This window comes from Sphaeramia orbicularis, chromosome 14 (assembly GCF_902148855.1).
Source record: "Sphaeramia orbicularis chromosome 14, fSphaOr1.1, whole genome shotgun sequence".
In the NCBI taxonomy this organism is placed as follows: domain Eukaryota; kingdom Metazoa; phylum Chordata; class Actinopteri; order Kurtiformes; family Apogonidae; genus Sphaeramia; species Sphaeramia orbicularis.
The window spans coordinates 31358885-31385331 of record NC_043970.1 but is presented as its reverse complement, the minus strand read 5'-3'; the positions used below and the strand labels follow the sequence as shown (position 1 = coordinate 31385331).

General features: G+C 37.2%; 2 protein-coding genes and 1 long non-coding RNA gene across 8 annotated transcripts; 2 read left to right on the top strand and 1 right to left on the bottom strand.

Moving 5' to 3' along the window:
• Positions 1-4: 4 nt before the first annotated feature.
• On the bottom strand, positions 5-15784 carry LOC115432772 (uncharacterized). Its single transcript, XR_003937249.1, has 4 exons — positions 15583-15784; positions 6680-6685; positions 1613-1622; positions 5-39 (listed from the first exon to the last, which is right to left on the bottom strand). It is a non-coding gene; the product is annotated as an uncharacterized LOC115432772 (long non-coding RNA).
• map3k7cl (map3k7 C-terminal like) lies at positions 217-17528 on the top strand. Of its 3 annotated transcripts, none has more exons than XM_030153772.1 (5): positions 217-1266; positions 8354-8435; positions 10581-10639; positions 12854-12969; positions 16620-17528. In XM_030153772.1, exons 2-5 carry the CDS (start codon positions 8360-8362, stop codon positions 16798-16800), a joined length of 432 nt encoding a protein of 143 aa, XP_030009632.1. In that variant the 5' UTR covers positions 217-1266; positions 8354-8359; the 3' UTR covers positions 16801-17528. The 3 variants fall into 3 exon arrangements, with proteins under 3 accessions (XP_030009632.1, XP_030009630.1, XP_030009631.1); XM_030153770.1 differs by lacking the exon at positions 217-1266 and adding an exon at positions 7102-7315; XM_030153771.1 differs by lacking the exon at positions 217-1266 and adding an exon at positions 7102-7315 and having other exon boundaries at positions 8325-8435.
• Positions 17529-18581: 1053 nt separating this feature from the next.
• Positions 18582-25543, top strand: bach1b (BTB and CNC homology 1, basic leucine zipper transcription factor 1 b). 4 transcript variants are annotated; one of them, XR_003937391.1, is made up of 6 exons: positions 18582-18770; positions 18898-19149; positions 19729-21129; positions 22704-22910; positions 23021-23424; positions 24090-25543. XR_003937391.1 is itself a non-coding variant. In XM_030155109.1 (6 exons), exons 2-6 carry the CDS (start codon positions 18904-18906, stop codon positions 23366-23368), a joined length of 2166 nt encoding a protein of 721 aa, XP_030010969.1. In that variant the 5' UTR covers positions 18582-18770; positions 18898-18903; the 3' UTR covers positions 23369-23550. The 4 variants fall into 4 exon arrangements, 3 of the variants coding, with proteins under 3 accessions (XP_030010969.1, XP_030010967.1, XP_030010968.1); XM_030155109.1 differs by lacking the exon at positions 24090-25543 and having other exon boundaries at positions 19729-20970; positions 21007-21129; positions 23021-23550; XM_030155107.1 differs by lacking the exon at positions 24090-25543 and having other exon boundaries at positions 23021-23550.
• Positions 25544-26447: the final 904 nt, after the last annotated feature.

The following is a 26447-nucleotide window of genomic DNA, read 5'->3' as shown; positions in this document are numbered from 1 at the left end:
GGAGACACTGGGTTTATATTCAGTTAATGATAGATTTGACTGAAAAAAGTAACATTTTCTTCAGTTTTCTCTGTTTTGATATAATAACTTTCAAATTTACTCTGAGCTTTCATGAACATCTGCATGATCAGTGAATTAAATATAGAAAAATACACAATTTACACTGAAAAAATCAAAATAAAGAGGATAAATGGTGAGAAATCACTCAAGATAGGTTAAATATAGAGAAAATTTCATTTGTGAACTGCCACAAAAGTAGCTCTGGGTCTTTATGGGTTAATTCCCTGCCTCCTCTTCATTCTCATTCTAGTTTAATAGCTTTATGTCCCTCCCTTATTCTCTGAACCTGTAGGGTCACAGAAGAGAACTGTAGAATCCATCCATGTTTCAGTTTCCCTCCTACCTCTTGCACAAGCCTTTTTATCTCTACAGCTCTTCAGTATCCACTCTCTGTGCGTATGTCCTTTTTTTTTTTTTTTTTTTTACCCCTCTAGTCCCGCTGTGCACCTGCTCTGTACTCTTTCAGTGAACTCAATATGCAGTAGCGACAAATGCCTTATATATCTAATGTTCTTAGTGAAAACCCCATTGAAGCCAGCCAATGGGTAATTCTGACTTTCTATAAGAGATTGAATCCAGTATGAGTACGCGCATTTCTCATGAAAATATCATTTTGACAAAGTTAAACTGACCACTCCGCTGTTAATAAAGCACCTCCAACCCTACTGCACTTTAAAAACTGACCTCTGACCTCTAGCAAATCTAGTGGCATTTCAAATAAAAGACATGAACGGGCATAAATACTTTAGAAACTGTCAAGAGTCAGAGGTTTTGTTGTGACATTTCTCTTGGTTGGTTGTGTGCACTGGTTGGTCTGCATCCTGTGAGAATTGGACCGAGCTTTTCTTAATCTCTTCATGTAATGAGTTTTCTCTTTTTTGGTATTCAGATTAATTCTGGGATTGGTCTCAGTCCAATGTAATAGTGTTTGGTTGTCTCTAATCTCCTAACCTCATAAATCTTAATCAAAACCAAAGCAGTATTTTTTTTTTTTTTTTTTATCATTATCTAATCCATCATGAATGAGGCCATGGATTACAACTGTGACCTTGGCACAGCTGAGCGGAGCTTTATTCCTTCTTCATAACCTACAATGACCTCACCTGGACAGTAAGTGTAATTTTCCTGATCCTTCTAGCTGTGAAAACTTAAAAACAATGTTGCTCTGTGATCTTACAGCACAGGGTTGCCAACTGGGATGGAAAGGTAAATAAAATAAAAACTAGTATCAGTATATTAATGGTTTTTAATTGTATTTTTGTGTTATACTGTCATTCAAGAAGCATAGGTTGTGCATTTTAGAGAAATGTAGAAGTAAAAGGAGATACAAACCTGGAGAAAGTGAGAAGGAAAGACAGCTGGTGACATATATGGTCGTATATAAAATATATATTGTCATTATTGAATTTACATAAAGTGAAGCTCAGTGAAGCAGAAAAAAAGTTAAACTGAGCTGTCTAAATTTCACTACAAGCGCTGCTGAATCGTGCTTACTCTTTCTGATGATTTCTACCTCTATGTGTATCTTAAATCTCACATAAATCTGTCAAACCTGTCAAGTCCTATTCAGGCAACATTTTACAAATCTCTTAAGTGTATATAGAAGTACAGAAATACCAAACCGCAACTATGTCTCCAAAACAGGGAGGGCAGACATTTGAGTGTGTCCTATCCATCACAATGAGTTGAAAAGTCTCTGGGGCTGATAAGGTGGGTCTGTGTCAACGTCCTGTCAATGAAGACAAATGAGGAGGAGGGCTTTTGGGGCTGTGGAGCATCATTTATCTCTCTCCTTCTTTATTTGTCTCTCTGTATCGCTGTTAATCTATTACAGGGAGTGCATGACCGGCTGTGAATAAATCAGAGGGAATGCTGTCATCTGCTGGCGTGTAGGTGCACTGGCCATATTAAACTGCAGGTTAATGTGGTGAATCCTGCAGAGAATGCAGAGTATGAAGTACACTGTTGTTTGTAAAGTTGGAATAATAATGTTTTTGAGGTCAAGGTCAAGTTTATTTGTATTGCACATTCAAACCAACATAAGCTTTCCAAAGTGCTGTACAAAAATAGAAGTAAAATAAATAATATGGTAAAATAATGAAAATAAGATAACAAGTGGTGCCAGGCACAACAAACCCCGCTATTCACATGTATTATAGCTTATTTTGGCATTGATCCATCTGATGTCATCATGTCTATGCGTGTGCTGATGTCAGCATATCAACTGCCTCTATATATGTGCCAAGGTTGAGGTAAATTGAAGCAAAACTGATGTTTTTATAGACATTTGAAATTTCACTCATTATAAGTAAAAGGGAGAAGAAAATTTTTTTAAAATTCATAAAAAAATTTAACTTTGACCTACTTTTCCCAAAATGTAATGAGATCTATTCTGGGTCACTGGCAATCTATAAACCCAATTTGGTATGAATTCAACCAGTAGTTTTGCTGCTAGAGTGTTAACAAAGAAAGAAAGAAAGAAAGAAAGAAAGAAAGAAAGAAAGAAAGAAAGAAAGAAAGAAAGAAAACAAAAAAACAAACAACCAAACCAAAAACAATACCCCTTGCCTCCCCTTTGAGGGGCAGTGTAAAAATGTACTGAAATTGAATAAAACAAATAATAACAAAATAATTGTATAACACAACCAGTAGATAAAATAAATAAAATCCACACACTTGTATTAAAAGCCAATGCAAACAGGCCTATCTTTAAAAGACATTTAAAGTGCTTAATAGACATGTCATTTGTTGGATCAGAGCGTTCCAGAACCTGGGACCTGCCACAAAAAGGCTCAGGCACATTTCAGACACGTTCCTCTTGTTATTCCTACACATCAGTAATCACCTTTGACCTGGTGAAATGAGTTCCAGTTACACTTTATCTGTCAAGAATAAATCAAATTGTCACAATCATTTCATGAGAAGAAGTAAAAATGTTTTATTCCAACTTTGTGGGCAGCAGTGGATTCCTTTCAGAAAACCAAGAGTCATAATTCATGTGTTCTTTCCTCTTTTGCATATTCAGGTTAACAATAGGCTCTGTTTTGCATTATTAAACATTAATAATTACCTTTGACCTAAAGTGCAATGAGTTCCAGTTACACTTTATTTATTAAGAATAGATCACCAACACAGTAATTTCATGAGAAGAGGTCAAAATATTGTATTCCAGCTAAAAGGGTAACAGTGTATTCCTTTCACAGAGTCATAATTCATGTGTTTTTTTGACTATTCAAAGGTTAACAGTAGGCTCAGTTTTGCATTGTTATTGCCAATACTCAAACTGTAAAATGAATAATAATCATTATGAAAAGGCTAACTCTGGTATAATGCATCAAATGGCAATATTTATGTTTAAAATTGCACATGGTCCCTGATAAAAAAAAAAAAAAAAAATACACAAATACAAATAAAATAAAAATAATAATCCAACTTTTACACTTAGTTAACCCTTTAAACCCTGAGCCTAAAATGTTCCGCCTGGACATGTTTTTTCTTATTTTGACTATAAAAAGCTTTGATAATATGCTGGGAGTGAGTCCTTTTTTCCAGAGCACTTTTTTTTCCCCCAGATCTTTCAAAGTCTATCAGTCATTTATATTTTACTGCATGTTATAATCCTGCTGAACCAGCTTCTTCTCCAGCCTCTACTACAGGCATGAGTGAAATTACAGTAATGACCTAATAAAACTTATAAAGTGCCACTCTCAGATTTCAGAAACCATTGGAATGTTTCCAATTGCACAAACAGTGAACGAGTTACAGCCATACAAACTGCATATACACAGGGTGTGTCAGCGATGACATTTCAGGTTTTAAAGAGTTAACAACTTTTTTTATTTTCCACTTAAGTTTTTATTGAAATTTTACAAACACATCATTAGCAAAAACAACAACAACAAAAGCGAACAAACAAACCTTGCTTGGGTACATTACATGACATTGCATTCAGATTTATTCCGTCCTTCCACCATTCCGAGTTCTGTAATCAGTCCATTTATTCCATTTTTTGTCTATTTGTGCTTCTTGTAGTCGCAGTTTGTGAGTTATTTTTTCCATTGTACACTACCAGTCAAAAATTTAGACTCACCTTCTCATTTAAATGACATGAGATGGACCACAGATGGCCAACAAGTGTTCAGCATCACTAGGAACTCCTTCAAGACTGTTGGAAAACATTTCAGGTAGACTACCTCGTGAAGCTCATTGAGAGAATGCCAAGAATGTGCAAAGCAGTAATAAAAGCAAAAATGTGGCTTTCTTGAAGAATCTAAAATATAAAACATGCTTTGAGTTATGTCACACTTTTTTAAACTACATAATTCCATATGTGTTTATTCATATTTTGGTGCCTTCAGTGAGAACCTACAATGTAAATAGTCATAAAAATAAAGAAAAACCAGGTGAGTCCATACTTTTGACTGGTAGTGTATATATTCCTTCAGTAATTGTGATCCATTGGTCCTTTGTTGGTGGTTCTGTCTTTCCCCAGTTCCTTGTAATAGCTTTTTTGCCAGCCACTAAAAGTACCTTAATCAAGTATATGTCTTTTCTCACTACATTCCCATCAGACAAGCTACACAAATACATCACAGCACGTTGGAATCTCATACCCCATTACTTTAACTTTTTTTTTAATGATTCAGTTTTTTATTGTTTTTTCTTTCTTTTCACCCATTAAACATTTTACAGTGATACATCAGAATATAGTAATAAGAAAATATATCAATGAAATAAGAAAATCAAACGTAAAAAAACAAACAAGAAACACACACACACAAAAACAACAAAAAAAAGACAAATAAACAAAAAGAATTAGCAAAACCATACTGTCACTTTTATTATACAGGATATATTGTTACATTATCACTCTTTCCAGGTGACAAAAGACCAAGGCCAGGAAAATAAAACATTTACCATAATATATAGTGGTATCAGAATACCAATCCCTTCAGTTATTATAGGAATACCCAAGACTACAGTCGGATCCACTCCGTTATCTATTCTGCACTTCAGCTAAGAAGAGGCCCCATATATTTTTTTTTTATTTCTCCTGTCTGTTATTGATCTTAAAAGTACTAAAAATAAACTTAAAATGACCTTAAAATTAAGCTCTGGTTGACTGGCATGACAGAAGCAAAAAAATATTATAGTTTTGAGGTGGCTCTCAACACACCAGTTATCAATAAAACATTGGCTACAAGCCCTACTCGAGGTGATCTGTCTGGAGTGGTCAACAGTCCGTATTAATAATGCTAAGCTTAGAGCATTGGAGATGTGGAAAAAAGCCTCAAAAGATGTTAAGAAAATCTTGTCATGACTTTTGAGACTTTCATCTATGGTAACTGTTTATGCCCTGTTTGTAAGTCTGATTAATATTCTATTTATTCAGTTATTTGATTTTTTTTATTTTTATTTTTTGGAACATTCTTTTTATTGAACATTTTCAAAATTATACAGTCCAGCGCAGTGCATACAGGTTGTATGAAATGTATAGCAGATCCAAAATATGTCCACAGCGATGATCTCAAAAGTCCGTATTAAGTCTATTTCAGGTAGTTGCAGTCTGAGTTCCCAGATATCAACACTTTTCCAAACTTTGCTGTAAAGACGTCCTTCTGATCATTACTAGTAAATCTTAGTCTTTCCAGAGAAATATAATCTGATATCAAAAACTTCCACAGATGTATTGAAGGAGGTTCTTCTCCAACCCATTTGCTCATAACAGCCTTTCGGCCCAACATAAACAAAAACTGAACAGTATACTTATGTGTTCTCAATGATTTAGGGATATATCCCAATAGACACAATAATGGATTGGGCTGTAATTGGTGCTTAATGACCACACTGACCTCAACATATATGGTGTGCCAAAACTGTTGAATCTTTTCACATTCCCAGAGGCAGTGCAGTCTTGTCCCTAAAATAGTTTTACATTTGGGGCAGTTTGGAGAGGCCCCTGCTGTATATTTACTGTACATATATGGAGATATATAGACATTTTGTAAAATACAATATTGCATTTCTCTAAATCTGTTACACATGGATATTTTTGAGGGTAAAAGTAAGATTTCCTCCCATACCTCAGTATCTATTGTTGTTTTCAGCTTAGTTTCCCATGATTTCCATAAGAATGATAACTTATCAGTACTCAAATGCTGCAGCTTTGAATAAAATTTGGAGACAAAGTGACTTTGATTAAGACTATCTAAAAGGGTCTTTTCTAATAAATTGAAGTCATCTGGGAAGTTATTTGATTTTTATTTTGTTTGTCAAAAGTTCAATTCCAAAATTGTGTGTCCCACAAGGAGGGGGATAAGGGTGTGTGTGTAGGTGTGTGTGTGTGTGTGTGTGTGTGTGTGTGGTGGTGGTGGTGGTGGTGGGGGGGGGGCAGAGGAATGTTTTTTGTTTGTAGTACAGGTGTAGTGTACACTTGCTGTTGTGTCATGTTTGTAATTGTAATGTTGAATTAATTTGCTTACTTTTGCAAACTGAAATTTAAAATTAATAAAAACACTTGATTACAATAAAATGACCTTAAAATAATTTGAACTTTTTAAAAACTATTTTCAGTTGAGTGTAAGATTCTGAAGTCTTGAGAGTTAGACTGAATAATTACACTTTTCTATTTCAAAGTACAAAAAATCACTTTGAAAAAAATAAAAGAAACACAGATGGGATGCGCTGCTTTCTTTTTTACCTCAGGAGTAATTACAACATGAGTGATTCATTCTGAACAACTGCCTCATTGCTCAGCTATTGCGCTGCGTAAAAGTCCAACCCAGCGGCATGACCGTGTCAATCAAACCAGTGCTGAAGCTATGGGCATTTTTGCGGCCTAAAGTCATGTCATCTGAGACATTTAATTGGGCCCGGGCTGCCAAAGCGGGACAGCGCACAGCATTCCTCCACTGCCTGCGCCCTGTTGTGTTGCCCTTCGCCGCGTGGCCGCAGTCTGTGGATAACATGCCCATACCCGTGTGCAAACTTGAGATCCACTGGACCCCCTCAGACTGGCACTAACCCACTGGCACTGTCTTGTTTTGTGGATACATAATAATACAACTAAGTCCCACGAGGCAAGTGGAAATCGACCCTCGGATAGATATAGAGTTCCATCTGTATTGGATCGTGGAAGACCTTTCTGTTTTTCTGACGTGGTCCAGCGGTGGTCCTACGAGGAAACAAACCAATCTGAGGATTTATTTGAACTGATTCTGAATTTACCATATTACACGGATTCCTGCTACTTCAGGTAACACTGACCTAATGGCCCAGACTGGTTCCTTTACTGCATGCATGTCTTTTATACTGAAAATAACCCTCTATTCTCCACCATAATATGGATTTTTCAATGAATATGTGCAACAGACAGTTAAATGTAACCACTAATGTTCTCATATTTTCATATAACATGCTTTGAGTAAATACAGCCACATCAAAACATAAAAGAAATGATTAAAATTGATTTTCCAATAACTGAAATAGACCTGAATAAGGGAGCAAGCTTGTTTTGTTGTAGCAAAAGGTCTAACAAGTGTTGTGTGAAGCACAGGGTTTACCAGGGTTAAAGGAGGCAAATACCCTGATATAAAAAGCCTGTACCTTCACTGGTAGGGGGGGACATGCTCAATCCAGACCTCAGAGCCAGTCTGTCAAACCTTCCTAATTATTTAATCCCACTGCAGCTCTAAATGCATGGTGAAACTGGTGGCTGTGTGTGTCTGCATGTGCTTGAAAAGCTCCATACTTCAGTTTATTTATTAAAGCATGTGTTTTCTTTCCATCTGAACTGTATGCCTGCTGACTTCAGAATTTAATCTCTTACCCTGGTTACAATTGCAGTAATGTTCTTGGTTGGATAACAGTCTTGTTTATTTGGCCTTTCACAGACATCCATTTAGGTCTGTAACTAATGCTTCATGCATGTTACACCAAAAATACCCTTATTACTAATGGCATTTGCAGATTGTTGTAGAGATGGAAACAGTGAATGTTTAACAGAGTTTCTTTCTTTCTTTTTCTTTCTTTCTTTTTTTTTTTTTTTAACAATTTCTGATAGACATAAAAAAAAAAATAATACACATATATACACAGACAAGGCTGGGATGGGGGTGAGGGGTTACAGAGCTTACATAGGTACAATTTGTTAACAGTTTTTCTATATAATGATGCCAGTCAATGTAATCTTTCTGCCTAAACTAATGGTCTCAGCTCTGTAACATCACTCTTCTTTCATGGGATCCTTTTGATTGTGCTAACAGCTCTGTTTTGTGCCTGTGGCCTCATGAAGGGATAAATGATCACCTCAACCAGAAGAGTGTCTCCGGATAAATCTGAAGTTAGAATCGCCTTCAGCCTTGACAACACATCAGGTAAACACTCACACATACTGAACATACAAACATAAACAATAACCAAGCATGTGTAGCTGCACAAACGCACACACATTCCTCCATATGGCAGCCATCCTGTATTACAAAATCTAAGCAACACCTTATTACTTAATTGATCATTTAACATTAACTCTCGCTGCATTTCCAGTATGTGTGGAACACATGCACTGCATTCTTCTCACCAAAACAGACAGAGCACAATCTGCTCTGAGCAGCCCCCACCCCTCACACCGTATCACTTTAACTGTGTTCATTCTTCTATGCTGTAGCTGAGACAGGTGTTCTCTCTATTTCTGTAGGACCACAGCATATTAAAAACAAACCACACATGCATGTATGCGCAGCTGTGCACTTGCAAACTAGCACATGTAAATTACCACACGCACAGAATTGAACAGGTATTTACTTGCATTATATGTTTTTTATTTTGTCATCATCCAAAGTGCGCGTTTTCTCTTTCCCTGAATGACCCTTTCCTTTCCTCACATACTCACATAAACTCTCAGGTTTTATCCTACCTATGCTGCTAGATGCTGTCTGTCAGGATGTTTTACTGCAGTGGGGCCAGGCCCTGGGGCAGCAGCTGCAGCTATGCAATGGCAGAGTCAGGTTTCCCTTCTAATACTAACAGTGTCCTGCTGCCTGATTCACTGTTCAGCTTTTAGAACACTGGCCTATATTTATAAGCAGTTAACACTTCCAGGGCTACTCCTCCCATCTCTGAGTTCCCCTTGTCTTTCTCTTAGGAAGTGAGGTGAAGGGTTGCTAAAAGAACAGCAATGCAAAACTCTGAGCACAGTCCTGCACACTGAACACAGTGACGTTATGCCTGAAATGTGCAAATGGAAACACGCTCTTACAGGGTTTTTCATTTCTTATGGTTCTTGATGCACTTTATTTATTAGGTTACCCTTTTTCCCCTCTTAAACTACTTCATACACCCATTTGAAGTGATTCACTTCCCCACTTTTACTGTTTACCACATCTGCTTTTTCTCCACTTTGTTCCATTCTTTTCATGTTTGTTTTAGTATTAAGACTCAGAAGCTGCTGAGGTAAAAATCAGGTGCCAAACTTCATAATTGAACATTGGATAGGTCCCAGACATTCATGTTTTTGTCTCTTTGAACTCATGTTTCTCAGCAGGGGAACTGAGACCTCTGCTCCATCTGGGGATCATCCCATAGGCCCTTCGTGATTTCATGCCAGACATAGTTATAGCCCCACACTGTGTCAATCCTAAGCATGAGAACTGTATTTATTCCACATCATAATTGGCCCCATGGCTGCAGGCTGGGCCACTAATACTCCTGCTTTTAGAAGGTTGCATCATCTCAGGATTCTCCACATGTGTTCCACAACTCCAGGGGGGACATTACTGGCGAGGCAGAGGCTGGTGCAGACAACCTGTCTGTATCTGTCTGTCTGTCTGTCTGTCTGTCTGTCTAGTTGCCTATCTGTCTGAATCCCCTCTCTGTCCATACATCTGGCCTGTCTGTTCTTTCTGCCCACTGTGTTTGTCTGTCTGCTCACATAGTCGTCCCTCTACATGTCTTTCAGTGTGACAGCTCATTACTGAGAGGACATGGCTCATTTATAAGTGTAGCACTGTGTTGCTATGTTGTGGTTTCATGTAAGAGGCCCCTATACTGTTTCACTTTGGGCCATTTTATGAGGTGGAGAAAGGCATTAAAGCACCTGTCTGACCCATAAAGCATTTAGCAGAACATCAAACAGAGAGCAAAAGATACTAGTGAAAGAACAATTTTACCCAAGAAGACAATAAAACCTTAACGGCATTCAATCTTTGACACTATATATTGATTTATTTAAGCATATAATTCAAATAAAGAATGAACGATCCTCAAAGAACAGATATAATCACAATGAATAGTATACTTAAGCTGCTGTTAAATCATTGTAATTTTGATGATTTATGTATTTATTTATTTATTTATTTGTGAAGTTAAAACATAGATATTAACTTTATATCATATGCAAAAGACAGCAAAATTTGATTTTCCTTTTTTGTACAGTCAAATACTAGTCTATTTATTTATTTATTTATTTGTTACGTATTTATAACAATCTATGGGCTAAATAAGAGTTGTGTTTTATTTGATAGATGTAAAAGATGTGGAGGATCGCTCTCAGACTTTCCCGGATCTTGAACAGCGGTTGCAGGTAAGTACATTGTGGCGTACTTAAGAGGAACAGGAAGAAAAAACTAAGCAGTATTTTAATAAGGCTATATTATTATTATTTGTGTGTGTGTGCGTGTGTGTGTGTGTGTGTGTGTGTGTGTATTATTGTCATTGCACCAGTATGTAGTACACTGGTTTGACAATTCAATTATCCTTCTAGTGTTTTGCTGTTAAACTACTGTACCCTGTTCTATTTGTTGTCGTATATCCTTTGCAAGTGCAATATTGAACACAGCTTTCAGCTATGTAATCAGAATACAATAACACAGCAGGACAATATATTAATAAATGAATAATGTTCAGCTCAATCTCATCTTTTTGGGAATAAAACAATTTGATTGAAATTTCATTAAATCAAGGGTAAACAAAAACTTCATTATGAAATAAAGCCTGTAATTAACAGAGACGTCACCTGATGATATAAAATATAGATTCTGAAGGAGGAAGTGGCATTCAAAGTTAATTCTGTTTGGTTTGAAAGATGAGCCAATAGCTTACCAGGAGCAGGTTACCACATAAATCAGTGTTTTCACAGTGTGCACACACTCTGCTATTAGTGTTGTCATTGAATTATCCTTCAACAAGTGCCAGTGCCAGGGTCACATAAAGTGCATGTTGGTTTAGAGTATCAAATACAAGTTGTAGTAGCAGGCCAGTGAATGGCTGCTTTCATACACTCTGCTGTTTGATCGCATGAAAAAGAGTGACAGGCAGAATTCTGCTTCTTTTGAACTTTCTCACTTTACCTATTAGGGGTTATTTTATACAAAAAGTGTGTTTAACAGTATGAATTTTAAGTACTTCACACCTTTAGTGGGGCAGAGAGAGCACTTCAGCTACAAGGCAACCTTGACATTTTTATTTTTGATTATTTTCTGTAACTGCCTTTGCAGTGATTTGAAAAGGTAACCTTCTGAAGTTGGAATCATTTTGTTTTCAGACACATTCCTCTTTTTATTCCTTTTTGAACACATCAGTAATCACCTTTGACCTGGTGCAATGATTACATACTGAGTCCCAGTTATACTTTATCCATCAAGGATAAATCACATTGTCACAATCATTTCATGAGAAGAGGTATGCATATTTTATTCCAACTTCATGGTCAGGAGTGTATTTGTAAGTCCCCGCCCCCCCCCCCCCTTTATTTTTCTTTAACAAATGAACAAAGAAATAACATTGCCCCAATCCTGGCAGAAAAATACAAATCCACACATACAGAAAATACATACCTAAAAGTAATTACCATAAAATTGAGGGTTTTCTAAATAAATAGAAATAGTAAATAGTAAAGATAAAAAAATAAAACTAAATAAATGAAATAAAATAATATAAAATGACAATATAATTATAAAATTATAAAATCAGACCATAGTAGTGTACAATTGTAGCACAGAATAGGAAATCAAGTCATACAGAACTGTGGTTTTTCAAGAAAGCCTTATACAGACGCCATAAATAGGCAATTTTCTTGTCCTTCTTTTTAATAAAATATGTTAGCCTTTCCAAGGCAAGACTAGAAGCCAGTTCTTTTATCCACAAACCAACAGAAGGTATGTCCATACTTTTGCATAAAAGTCCAATTATTTGTCTGACTTGTAAAAGTCCAAAGTAGCAACTGCTGCAAGGTTACAGCAAAATCTTCAGGATACATGCCCAGCACACAAAGTTGAGCTTTGTCTGTCACCAATCACAAGTGTTTGCTCCTGAAGGATTCTGTTGGGTCTCTGTAAACTTAATTTGATTCTGATTTGAATTGATAAAGCACTTTGTGACTCTGTCTGTGAAAAGTGCTCTATAAATAAAATTTACTTTACTTTACTTACTTACTTTACTTTACTTTGTAGTGTATTTGTAAGTTATTGTTTTACCAGCAGCAATATCTTCCTGATTCTGACAATGATTTTAATGATATCTTCTCCAGAATTACATTTCAACAGTTCAAACAGGGACACCTTCCAAGAAACTTAACTGAAGCCCCTCTGAAAACAAAAGTCTCATTTTGAAGTCTGAGAGTCTGACTCAAAAAAATCAGGCAGGAGGAAAATTGAAGTAACTGAAGCTGAAACATCTTTGACATTGGTGAAGTTATTTATGTAATTCAGTTCGTGTGACATAACTTTTTTTGTTTGTTTGTTTGTTTTCCTTAATATCTTCAGAAAAGTGACATGTGTTTTGTTGTGATCATTTGCAGCCAGTGCCCCCTTGTGTGTCTCTGAGGGAGAGCGTTCAGGTGTACAAGGAACACTGCAGGATGGCAAGAGAGTTCCACCAGGTCAAACACGAGATCGCTGTGCTCGAGGACCACAAGTGAGGCTCTAAATAAATTGCTTTTATGTTACTTGCAACAGCCCTTTTATTTCTTTAGATAAAAAAATTGAATGTTTAAGGGCATGAGGCCTTATAGTGCATTGGTAGCACACATCTTGCATGGCTGAGTCATAAATAAGTAATCTAGTCTTATGTCGCCTTGTCATTTGTATGTCATCTTGACATAAAAAAAATGTCAAATTGACTTTAATTCCTGTGTATCTACAATGCACTATTAGGTTTCCTTTAAAAATCCATTCATTCATGAACAATAAATGAGACCCAGTTTTTATAAAAAGGAAAATTCTAGGTGAATGTTTGGACTGTACAGACAGATTTGTTTTTTGAGCTATATTTATGCTGAAGCTTTTGTGAAAATTGCAGTCGGTATCAAGGCTGCAAGACTTTTTGGAATATTATGTCCACTAGATGGCCTTCATGTTCTAGAACAGACTGAAATTTGACATGCAGGCTTAAATACTTGTTATTGTTCTAACGACAGACAAGATTAAGAATGTGGGAAGAGGTGTACATGGGATAGCATAGTATCCTGGGCTATTTTAGGGTAACGTACGATGACTGCTAAATGACGATTACCCCACATGAAATCCCAGTAGTAGGCCGTAACAAACATATGGTTGTACATAATGTGGGATGTATAACACACGCTCATACACGGTGTCCACTGTCCCCTGTGTCCTCAGCAGCTGTGGGTAGTCTTAGCAGAGGGATTTTCAAGGCTCTTGCTGTTACCCCACCACTACATCCACACATCCACATATACACACACGTTTATAGATCTATCTTTGTGAAGACGCTCACTGATGTAATGCATTCCCTACTCTTAAAGCCTAACTATAAACATCAAAACTGTATGATTAGAGTAAATAGTGCTTTTACTCAATTCACAGATATATATGTAAGCAAAACATTTAAAGCCACAAGTAAATACATGTGGCAGTCAATGGTGGTGAATTAAAATGTATTAATTTCCTACACACTCCATCCTTTCTGTTATTGCACATTCATCATTAAGAAGCACATTTTATATGACTGAAACTAAAGTGACTCTCTGAGGTATTTAGTTCCTATATTGGGAAGATTGCACAAAAAAAAGACAGTTGATTTTTGTGAAGATGACAACAGGAAGAGAGCATTCACTCGGGGTTTTCCTAAATTTGCTTAGTCTACTCACTCTGCTGGTCAGAATCAAGCAAGCTCATAACACCAAGCAAAACAAACTGAAATATATACCAACATACCATCCACAAAAATGATTTGGTAGATTCAAATCTGGTTAAAGTGAAACAATCACACTTTAGAAAACAGATCCATGTTATGCAGAAATTGTCAAAAGAACATTCAACTGTCCTCAATGGAAGTTTGATTAAAAAAATTTAAGAAAGAAAGAAAGAAAGAAAGAAAGAAAGAAAGAAAGAAAGAAAGAAAGAAAGAAAGAAAGAAAGTAAGAAAGAAAGAAAGCTTGTTGGTGAGTCTGAATAGTAGGATAGACATGGACTTTCACATTATTTTCTTTTTCTTAACAAACGTTGTACAAAGATTAAAAATACCAACATGTTAAGAATATGCTTTCTTTTAGATTTGTTCCTCTTTTTCAACTCACCCATGTCACACAAACAGGAAAAAAACATTAAGCATGAAAGTAATGGATCCTAGTCATCTATGTATTGTATTACAGTAATTTAAACCACATTTCACTTTCACTTGGAACATATAGTTTGAACAGCTAACAAATCAGTAAGAGTTAATTCTCAAAATAGTGAAGTCATGCACAGTAAAACCTGGAATTACAGTAACCATGCTCCTTCCCTTTTGTTGAGTACATGAATGAGTGTGTCATAAAACACGCCTAAGTTGTGTTCAATTCAGATGGAGTTCACCAGTCATTAATTTTTGTAGGCAATGTCTGCACCAAGATAATGTTTTAGTTGTTAATTTTACTGACTTTTTTTTTTCTTTATAATTAGATTTTTTTTTTCTATTTGTGAATCTAGTGTTTAAAGACATGACTAGTCAAAGCCTGTATTCATAGATAAGCAAAAGTCCACCTTAACTTCAAGCTAGAGTTCAATATAATTTAGGTTAAATCTATTAGTAAAGGTTTCAAAATAAACCATGTTTATTGTAGGTCAGGATTGATTAAAAATCCATTTTTTGGAGGAGGGTTTTCAAAAATGCCATTTGACATATTTACTTACATGTCCAGTTCTGTGCAAAAACCTTAGGCCGTTTCTAGATTTGTTGTTTTTTCAGGGTTGAAGTAAATATACATATTTATTTCTCATTCTCTTTTCTTCATTTACAAAATGAAAATACAGGAAATATGTGCACAGCCTTTAAAGACACACACTCACAAAAAAAAACAGAACTAAATGGGATCTGAAAGTTAAAAATACCATTTATTATGACTGTTGTCCCCATGACAAGAAGCAGAACAAATAGTCAGAAACACGTGACATGTGTTGAATGAAACCTGGTATAAAACACCAGGAAATTAATGCAATAAATCTCATGTTGTCAAAACAAAAGGAGTAAAGTGCAATGGTAAGTCCCATTAAGTACAACCACTTTCGTTCATAGAAGCTGTTTTACCCTGCTGTACATACATCCCATATATCCAGACTGTATCTTAATACACAGACTGAGAAATACATGTGTGGTCATTAGAACTTTATTAAACCAACAAACCTAATGTTGGCTTAGGTGCACAGTACTGTATATGGCAGGACATTCATTAAAGGTACAATTCAGGATTGAAATGGAAGAAGCTTGATTTATTAGATGTAAACGCGCATTGTGTTGTAAAATAAAATGCTGAGGGTTTTAATTCACCAGTGCAACCCTCAATCATTCATGATATTATTATTAAAACTCAGCACACAATGCTGATAGTAGGAAAGAGACTCTGTTTCTTCTTTGTTGACTCTGCTCTTATGTGATTTGGCACTTCCCAGCTGTAATACAATACGGACATTCACACAATCTCAGGCATGAGGCCATGCGACACACACTGTACACATACACGTACATGTATGTACACTTACACCACCTTTCAAAGTCCAAGGGCTGATCACTACACAGTGTGAACTCCGTTTGTCAGGCAAAGTCAGGTCATTCTGTCTAAAGCAGAGACAGGGTCAGCATGGCTGCTTCTGGGATGCCACAGACATAAAGTCTTTGGCAATGGAACATACAGTAAATACTGAGTATTTACTTATTCCAGAGTTGTGCGATTTGCTGCCAAACCCCAAACAGGATCAGTGGTATTTTCCACACTCAGCTTTTCTCAGAGTTTGCAGTGTTTCCACGTCAGTGTTGGTTGTTCCTCCCACACTTCTAAAGAAAAGCGAGTGACACTAAGTTACTCATATTTAAGGTATGAACGTGAAGGTACATCTGTAGAACTGGGAATCTTTTCTGGTTGTTTCCCAGCCTCCAGCTAAATGTAATCTGGGATGGACTCCAACCTTTCACAGCAACTAAAAAGGATTATGCAACAGCAGACACCAAATTAACACACAGTTCCACAGTCAATTAACATGTAACTTTATCTTAATGTGACATTTATTGTATAACATTGAGTAGATTTGGACCTGCTCATCTAGTAATGATCTCACTTATCCATGTAGGCGTAAGCTCCTGGCAGAACTGGTGGAAGATGAGAAGGTTGCCATGGAGATTGCCCGTCTAGAAGAGGAGTTTCGGCGTCTAACAGAAGAGAACCGCACCTTGGTGACTGTCCACAACGAGCGCGCTCAGCAGCTGCAGAGGCTCTGCCTGACCAATCAAACGAGGCAGGACTCCTCGTGACCTCTGACCTCCACAGAACCTGAGACCTCCAGATGCCCAGCTGACACCTTGAAACCAAACCAGTGATAAAGTCTCAGCTAATGCTTCAAAACTAGTCTGTGAATCAGCAAAATACACAGAAAGCCTCAGAGATATTTAATGTATGAGTCAGAAGAACCACAGACATAATGTTGTCATCGGTGTAAAGCTTTTATTTTGATTCTACTGAACTACGACACATGATACTTGGATGCTATTTTTGTTATTATGGGATTTTACAGAACCTGCAGATTTCAGGTCACCAAGTCAGCAACTGTGAATGTGACCAGATATTCTGATTTTAGTCTCAGGTCCTGTGGAGACTCAGATGTTTTACCTGAGAAAACCAAAGGTTATATGATGTGGTCCAAACTTTGAATTGTGAGGAGTGTTGATCCTAAACTTCTGTATCCCGCCTCTGCACCCCCTCGTGTCCTTCGACCTCAACACTCGCCTTGTAAGTTCCTCAAATGTTGAAAAAGGAAATTGGATGAGCATTAAACACATTGTCAGGATTGAGGAATTAAAGTCACTTGTGAGGAAGAGCAAAAGAAGAAGGGTTATTTCTCAATAAGTATCTGCTGCAACACAACACTGTAAAAGTTGTACATTTTTTCATGAAGTGTGTTTAACTACCTGATGAAGGGGAAGTAAACAAGATAAACAGCTACCTATCAACCTCTTCTATTAATAAAATGCATTTTATTTTAACACCAGCATCAGTTCCTCAGTTTCATTTCTCTATGTTGTGATTGACGTGTGCTTTAGAGCAATATTGTGGATTTACAAGGAAAAAGGAAGTGTGTTTTTTTTTTTTTTTTTTTTTTTTAATGAGGCGATTAGTTCATTCTGGAATTATGAAACTGTCACTGAATTGGTGTGTTAGGACTCTTACAGACTGCTTGTCTTTCCTTCTGTCGACTTGCAGACTCAAATCATGTGACATTCACAACAATGCAATACAGTGATGAAAATTATATTGTAATAGTCTGGCTTTGACTGTGGTGTTTTTTGCTGCATGAAATCAGTGAAGTCTCACCATTATACATCGCCAGAGAACATGAATATGCCAATGTAGTCATTAACATTTTTTTTTTTTTGACAGATTTTTGATCCACACAAAGGCATGAAAAATACATTATTGCACTCACCTGAGGACAAATTATTTGATTTAATGTTACTTGTAATGCTAGATTTTCCAGTGTGTACTTACTCACTTGTCAAGTCTGTGTTTTAATGCACATAGACAGCAAGAAAAATAAATTGAGGCAGACAAAAAGGCACATGGGAAAATTAATTTTCAAATGCATTTGGATAAGGTCCGCCTTGTACTGGGGTCAGTTCACACTCTGAACAGGTTGTTTTAAAAAATGAGCGTTTTTGTGACGTTAACTGCAAAAGTCCAGACTAATCTTATTCTTAAAACACATATCCTGTCTAAACACTTCCTAGCCTTGAACTTCAGTCTCTGTATTGTGTTCCGGTTAAATCTATAAAGGGATTTTCTGGGAAGAAGCCTTTTAGTTTACCAGACAGATGCAAGGGAGGGATTGGTTACGACAGGAAAACTGCTTGCTCATCCTTTATCAGCAGGAGTGCGTGAGTCAGCTCTTGCTCTGTTACACCCAAAGTTGTTGCAACACACATATACTCTGTTTCTCTCTCTCTTTGCCTCACCTCCCTCCTCCTCTTCCTCCTCCTCCTCCTCCTCCTCCCTACCGCCCTCCTTCACACACACACACACACACACACGCACACACACATACACACATACACAGGGCATATGACTGAGTCAGTTTTTAGTTTGTAGCCGAGTTGAGATAAGGCTTTCTGGGAAACGTTGCCTGGCTGGACTGCATTCCATTTAGAAATAACCATGTGGGCTTAACAGCTGCAACTTCCTCGAGCTCTTTAAGACATTCACTCTGGGTATATAAAGTCTGCTGTGTAAGGTAAGTACCGTAGTTTTCTGTTGTTGATCATGGTAACTGTCAGTCTGATACTATTTGCGTTTTACAGCTTTAGTGGATTAAGAGTGGGTCAGAAAAAATACTCATGACTTTTTGTGTTTGTCAGTAGATATAGATGTCCATGGCCATGTCAGCCCCCCAGTCGTCTCTGTTTACATTTGAGTCTACAGTGCATTCCTCCCATGTTCTGCGTTGCCTAGATGAGCAGCGTCTCCGGGACATGCTGTGTGATGTTACGGTGCTGGTGGAGGGTCAGTCCTTCAGAGCCCACCGCTCAGTACTCGCTTCCTGTAGTGAGTACTTCACACACAGGATTTCCTCCCTCACTCACCATGGAGCGGTTGTCACTCTGCCACCTGAGGTGAGATGTTACACATGTGAACAAAAAAAACAACAGACACAAAAGCTGTGAAGTCTCATAAAACAAAGAGAAGTGACACAAGTGTTATGGTGAAGTGAGAAAAATGGTTAATGGTGTATTTCCTCAATGATTTCAGATGGTACAGAAGTTCCCTGTGTCTTTTGGCCTATCTCTAAACTCCAGTCCAGTGACTTTAAAACAAACATAAATACCATAAACATAAACATAAATACCATAAATACTTTTAAAATTTGAAAACATATATGAGTAATGGAGATGTGTTGGAATATTTTAGTCATATATTAAATAACAGGATATATTTTTGCAGTTTTTTTTTTAATTTAAGAACATAATTTTAAAGTTTCTACCTTCTTTAAGATGCGTGTGTTGATTTAAAAGAGAGGCTACAATGTCAATGTGAGTGCTGTGAAAAGAAAAATCCGACAAAGTTTGATCAACTTGTACTTGAAATGGAACTGACTTGCATTATAAGTCTATATAAAAAGTAACACTTTTCCACTTTATTTCTAAATTCACACCAGATGACTAAAGCTGTCTATGTGTCTCACTGTTTTACAGGTGACTGTAGCTGGATTTGAACCTTTGCTGAAGTTTGCCTACACATCCAAACTCCTTTTTGGAAAAGAAAATGTCTTAGAAATACAGAGCTCAGCTTCCATTCTTGGCTTTAAAGACTTAGACGGGGCATGTTTTGATTTCCTCCTCCCTAAATTCTTCTCTAGCAGCAAGAGCTCAGGCTCTTTTTTAAGAAAGGCCTGTTGTAAGAAGAAATGCAAAAAGAGACTATCAAAAGAGGATTGTGTCACAGACTCTGAAGATGCGTTGTTGGAAGAGAAAGAAGAAAAACCAGTTGCTGACTCACCATCTCAGCAGGAAGTGGCTTGGGTCTGTAACAAATCAGTGAACAGCAAAATGGGAAGTCAGACCAGCGCGAGCACCCTTACACCTGTAACTGACGGGATGAGCGATAATTTTAGACAGTGTCCAAAGTATCGCAAATTCCAGCTGGCTTGTGGCACGGAGAAAAGTCAGAACAGTCCTGCAGCTGTAGCAAAGAATGATAACGACTCCTCCAGCTCACCCTCCTCCAGCACTATTACCAGTAAGAACGAAAGTGAGGTCGAATTCCCTGGAAAAAGTTTCTCAGTCCCCACCAGACAGGGTGAAGAGGGGGTTTTCAAGCCAGTGAAAACTGAAAAACAAGGCTTAGAGACAGAGGAAGACATGAGGAGAGGAGGTTTTTTTTGTAAAACAGGCACAAATGAGACATATAATGAGAAACATAAAGACATCAGTATGAAAATGCAGGAAGAGATGCAGCATAACACTGATGTAAGCAGAGCCTGTGTCAATGGAGTCATCACAGGGTCAAGCACAGCGCTGGGTCAAAAGTCATCAGGGTTAGTTTTGCACCATTGCCCCTTGAAGGCCATTTATGAGAGTCCTGCAGTCACTGGGTCACTTGGGCAACACAAACCTGTTGACTTTACAGAGGAGAAGAAAACGGTATCTGTTCATCAAGAAGTAGAAGAACAAGTCCATCTAGTAAAAGGAAAACAAACAGGCAGCATGGAGAGTACAGCACTGAGACAGGGCACCATCAGAGAGAGGAGCAGCGTGGAGAAGGAGGTGGTTGAACCAGGATCAGATATGTGGTCGACTCAGATGAGCATCCAAGATCTGGATGCGGGAAGTTCCTCAGATACAGGGAGCAGAACCAAACAGAACGCTCCAATCGACTGGTTCAAGATTCATGTGAATCTCAGCTCAACAAACACCAGCTGTCCTTTTCTTCAAGATCTGGACCAAAGGACAAGTTCATGGAAGGGAACGGGGCTGTCTGAGTGTGAGGGGGCATCGCAGTCCGGTTTGTCATCTCTAAACTCAGGAGAAGATGGAGACTCAGAGACGGAACCGGAGGGAGACAGTGAATCCTACACAAGAGAGAGAGCCAGGCAGGTGAGCGTCAAAATGACCTGGTTAAACAAGACTCAAGGCTCTTCCGTGTTTTACTCCATCCTGTTTTTGCTTACAGTCTCCATGACATTCACAGTGGGCTGAAATTTAGCTGAGTCAATAAACGTCATTAAGCTCAACCTACAGGTAGATTACTTCACACTGTGTATTTTAGATAAGACCAAAGTACATAGTATCACATACAATTCAGCGTTTGCTATAATTTCACAGAGAGCTGAATTGCCATAGGGTTAAGTTAATAATTCACCCGGAGGTTGTGGTGTGATTGTGTGCATGACTGTGAGTTTTCTGTCAACTAATTAGTTCAGAGTCTAACTCAGACTGTTGAGTTAATGATGACTAGGCCTAAACAAAACATCTGAGGATTCACTCATGTCATGTCACTGCACCGACTATCAAACTGGACATGAATGTGAGAACCAAAAGTGTACAGGAAACCCTACGGTCAATTCAGACAAAAAAATAAAAGGCACTTGTAATTATCGCAAGAAACACACTACAACATTTATAAAGCAGCTCCAATAAAGTGGTGAGCGTACTTTTCCTGGCACACATTAGAGGCTGTCGTAACGTAGTACCTGACCTCTGCTTTCTAGCATAACTCACCTTCACTATTAATAATTAACAGCTCAGTAAGCTGGGTGAAAATATAACTTATATCTGGACTAGACAACAACTATTTATAACTGACAATTGCTTTAGTGTGCTATTTTCCACATGGCTTCTTGGCTGTTCTTCTTGGACTTCAGTCAGTGTATTTTAATTCATTTACTGTTCTGGTTTCTTTATGAGCTCTCAGTTGTCATTTTCTGTTCTAAGTATAATACCAGTATTTTGGGGGGGTTTAAGTAGAGGTTACATGCTTTAACCCAATAACACCAAACGTATCACATATGATACATGAGTTTTGAAGCCCTGTACATGATCAGCGTGATATTTTTTTCTTGAAAAACCTGATGTATACAATTAGATACATGCAATACACAGATAATCCACCTGGGGGGAGGGATTTGTTCACCAGAGGCCTTTCCAGTGACACTACAAGATTGTCATTAATGAGGAAGGAGGCAGAACTTTGACAGTTTTGAAAAGGAATTGCCAATTTGTTACATATTTGTGTTATATTATGTTTTTGTTTGTTTAAAAATAATATTTGAGCATTGAGACCCGATGTATCAAACATGATACAAAATTGAAACTCACACATGGAAAATTATATTTAAAAAAAAAAAAAAGAGGTTGTTCAGAAGGACCAAAAAAGGCCCAGTTTCAAAGAACTGGAATTCTCTGTCAATGATTTAATGGCTCAGGCTTCACAGGGTTAAAACAACAACAAAAACTCCATCCCTTTTCTTTAACCTTTCAAACATAAAACAAGCAACTCTAAACTTAGATTTTGAATATTATCTTTGTTATTATCAAAGACTAGTAATGTGATTCAGTGATATTTTTAATAATACATTTCCATCATCTAACTGCAGCTCCTCTCTTCCGCTGATTCTCTCTGCTGTCATGTTTATGTAACCTTCATTTCTTTCCTGTTGCCTTGTCCTCAGGTGCAGTTGCCATACTCTGTGGACTGGATTGTGGATCTGAGCAGAAATGATTTCCAGCAGCTGCTGAAGCAACAGAACTTTACACGTGAACAGCTGGATTTAGTCCATGACATGAGGCGGCGAAGCAAAAACCGCCTCGCTGCTCAGCGCTGTCGCAAAAGGAAACTAGACTGTATATACAATCTGCAGTGTGAAATCAACAAGCTGGTGAGGGTCTTTTTTTTTTTTTACAATGTCTGTCATCATTACTCATCAGTTTGGGTTTTCATTTTCAAATATATTAATCAGATTGTATATGTTGTCTTTATATGCCACAGAAAACAGAGAGAGAGAAGCTGATGATGGAGAAGAGCCAACTGAACCAGCAGAAGGTGAAAACCTGTCACAGTGTCTCTGCTTTATGCCAGAGGGTTTGCAGTGAAGCCAACCTACAGCCGGAGCAGCTGCAGGTGTTGGCCAAATACACCTCCCCAGACTGCCCTTTGTCCTCTTTTTTCCCTAACATAGACTCTCTGCTCTCTCACTGTGGAGTGCCACTTCACCCTGAGGCTGTGTTTTCAGGCTACCCCGCTGGTCCCGCTGACTATGACAGGGCCTCATCCACGTCCGACAGGGACGCAGTCACAGGGGATCCTCAACACTCAGCCACTGGAGAGGCACCATAGGCACACATCTGTACAACTTCATATGAGAACCACACAGAGATGGAGCCACAGAATACATCCCAGATAGCAAAATCATTAAGGCTTAAATCTGGCCCAAAACTGGCATGCCATTTGGCAAAGTTCTGGGCAGATGTATGGGCCCTAAATGGTCCAAAATAGGCTAGCCAAAATCAAACCAGAAGGATGCCAAAATTCACACAAAACTAATTGCAGACTTCCAAAATATAGCCATATAATTGTCCCAGAAAAGCCTCAAATCCCCATAATCCAGCCAAAAAGTAGCCAAAACTGACCCAAAGAGAGGCCAAAAGGAGGCCAAAATTCACCCAAAATTTGTGTTGATCATGCTTTTAAAATGAAGTGGGGTTTTCTTCTGGGTAGAAATTCCCACTCTTTGCGCAGTGTTTTGGCTTTACAGAAATATGCCAAAACACAACCAAAACACATCCATATATGGAATAAGATGTTGCCGCTCTTTAGTCAATCTTCTGGCTTGCCATAAACATGCCATACCATCCCTATACTTGATCCTGCTCTTTGCCCAGTCTTTTGGTTCACCAGACATATGCCATAACTCAGCCACATATTGCTGGTGCCTCCATATCTATTATGGATAACCTTAATCATACCACAGTTAAGCCTAAAGGTTTTCATAATGCCAAAAGAAAGCCAAAAATGCCAAATGTATGCCATAATACTGCCAAAATATTTGCTATCTGGGATACATTTACCAAAGAGGTTATCAAAAGCAGATAATATAGTGGTATATTTGTAATCTAAAATGAATGATTATTATGATATATCCATGATAATCACTTTTTTTTTTTTAAACTAAGCATAAGCCTCAGATACACTTTTAAGTTAGAGGTCACAACACAATCCCCATTTGTTTTACCTTAACACCTATTACAAGTATTTGACATTCCTGTGGGTTGTTCCACTGAAAAGGGCTGAGCTAATGACAGCTTATTTTATGACTGATATGATATGATTTCAATTCATGAAACAAAAAGAAACCATCTATTAATCATCACAGCCAAGGAGAATGCTAAAAATCATTTAGCACTGAGACAATCACAACTTCATTCATAAATCAAACAGTGCTCTTTAGACTTGTAACTGGATTCATTGATCGATTCCCTCAGGATGAATATTGTTATTAATAGTGCTATTTTGATACAAATATGTTATCAGGTGTTAAAAACACAGAATACCTCAGACAGTGCTGGTTCTTCTGTTAAATGTGCAATACACCACAGGGTTATGGACCAAACCAAAGCCTTGACATGTCGTTGTATATGTTATATGTTGTGTTTACTTTCTGGTTGAATGTCTGCCTCTTGTATTTCAGGTTGTCATTGTGGTCACCTATCCTCAGCTGACCACGGTGACACAGCGCTTCTATATCACACACAGCTCTCATTCCTGTTTTTACTCACTAACAGACTTCACATTTGCCTAAATATTTGCTTAAAAGATGTACTGCTATTCCAACACTGCACCTTATCAATGCATTTCATGCTGTGTGGTTGTTAATAGGATTATGAAAAAAAAATTAAGTTGTCAAGTGAATAATGTAGCAATAACCGCATTTCTTTCCATTTAAATTCACTCTAAACTGTACCGTGAATGCTACTTTTTAATGTTGTGATCCAGTCTTTTAATTTATTACTGCTTCCTACAGATCTGATTTGACCTGTCACCTACTTTCTATCTGTATATAGAGGATCTGAACTCCTCCCTTCAACATTATCAAGCTTTACTGTACAATAAATGTATGTAATTAGAGATTTATTTTCACTACTGGCAATCTGTACAATACAACTGGTCTCCATTGTTATTTATGTCAAATATAAAATCAGGTAAAGGTAGATTTTACAATAAAAACTGTAGTTTAACCACAATGTGTTTTTTAAGACACTGCAAATGAAACAACGATACCAATAATAAAACCGGTGCTTACTGCCCTCTAGTGGGAGTAAATGTACAAAAATGCCACTGAGAGCTGTGACAATGTGTATATAACTCTTTTTGTTGCACAACTCTTTTACTTTTTTCTTTTTTTACATATATTTTGCAATGATATATTTTTATGTCAATGTTCAAATTGAGTCCTGCATCTTTAACCAAAATGGAAAAGAAATTGATCAGCATTCAAACTGAAATAAATGCTACGACACATAAAATATGCTTGCATTCATTATTTCTTTTAGTGGTTGGTGTGATGCAGAATTTAGAAATCCCATTAATGTGACATAAAATCTGTCAGTGCTGTGTGTGAATGAACAGCCAGGCTCATGAGGGGTCTTTAACCCATTCATGCATGAATTATGAGAACCTTAGTCAATATTTTTTTCTTGAGTGTTTTTATTCCTCTTTAGGCATGAAAAAAACAATGCAATTTAATGTTTTTTTTTTTTTTTTTTTTTTAATGAACCTATTTTTCATGGAGTTACAAAAATGTCCACTGAACTGGACACCATGTGTCTAATTTTTGAAGCAAAGAAACATATATTTAAAACCCATATCAGAAAGTGATATACTGTGTGAAAACTATGAAACAAAAAACATTTTTAATGCAGCTAATCTGATGTTTTCTCACATTTTCTCATACTCCAATACTAGTTATTACTCATTTCATGGAGATAATATCCTCCTGAGACCCAGGAAATTGACAATTTTAGCTTTTTTACATTAAATAATTGTCTTGATTGGAAATTGCATAATGCAACAGTTTTTTCAGGTACATTTTTAAAATCATTTTTATTTGTTGATTGATTTCTTTTAATGGAATGTCCTTTGCAATGGACAGTATTTTTAAGTTAAACTGTCAAACTTTTGTCCCCTATAGAGGACAAAATGTATTGCTAGGTCTCAGGAGGATATGCACAAAAAAAAAATAAAATCAGAAAACTGTTAATTACAGTCTAATAACAATTAGCAATTTATTTACACTAAAACATGTTACTGCAGATCAGGTTTATCAAGAGCAGCGAAGTTATAGTAATTGTATGAATTGCAGTGTATGGGATGATGCATAAGAGTCCACTATGTTGGCTGATATGGAACTAAAACAACA

Coding starts and splice junctions, on each gene's coding strand:
- map3k7cl (XM_030153772.1), top strand. CDS start 8,360: ATGATCACCTCAACCAGAAGAGTGTCTCCGGATAAATCTGAAGTTAGA. Junction 8,436..10,580: donor CAGCCTTGACAACACATCAG/GTAAACACTCAC, acceptor TTTATTTGATAG/ATGTAAAAGATGTGGAGGAT. Junction 12,970..16,619: donor GCTGTGCTCGAGGACCACAA/GTGAGGCTCTAA, acceptor TTATCCATGTAG/GCGTAAGCTCCTGGCAGAAC.
- bach1b (XM_030155107.1), top strand. CDS start 18,904: ATGTCCATGGCCATGTCAGCCCCCCAGTCGTCTCTGTTTACATTTGAG. Junction 21,130..22,703: donor CAAGAGAGAGAGCCAGGCAG/GTGAGCGTCAAA, acceptor CCTTGTCCTCAG/GTGCAGTTGCCATACTCTGT. Junction 22,911..23,020: donor AGTGTGAAATCAACAAGCTG/GTGAGGGTCTTT, acceptor TATATGCCACAG/AAAACAGAGAGAGAGAAGCT.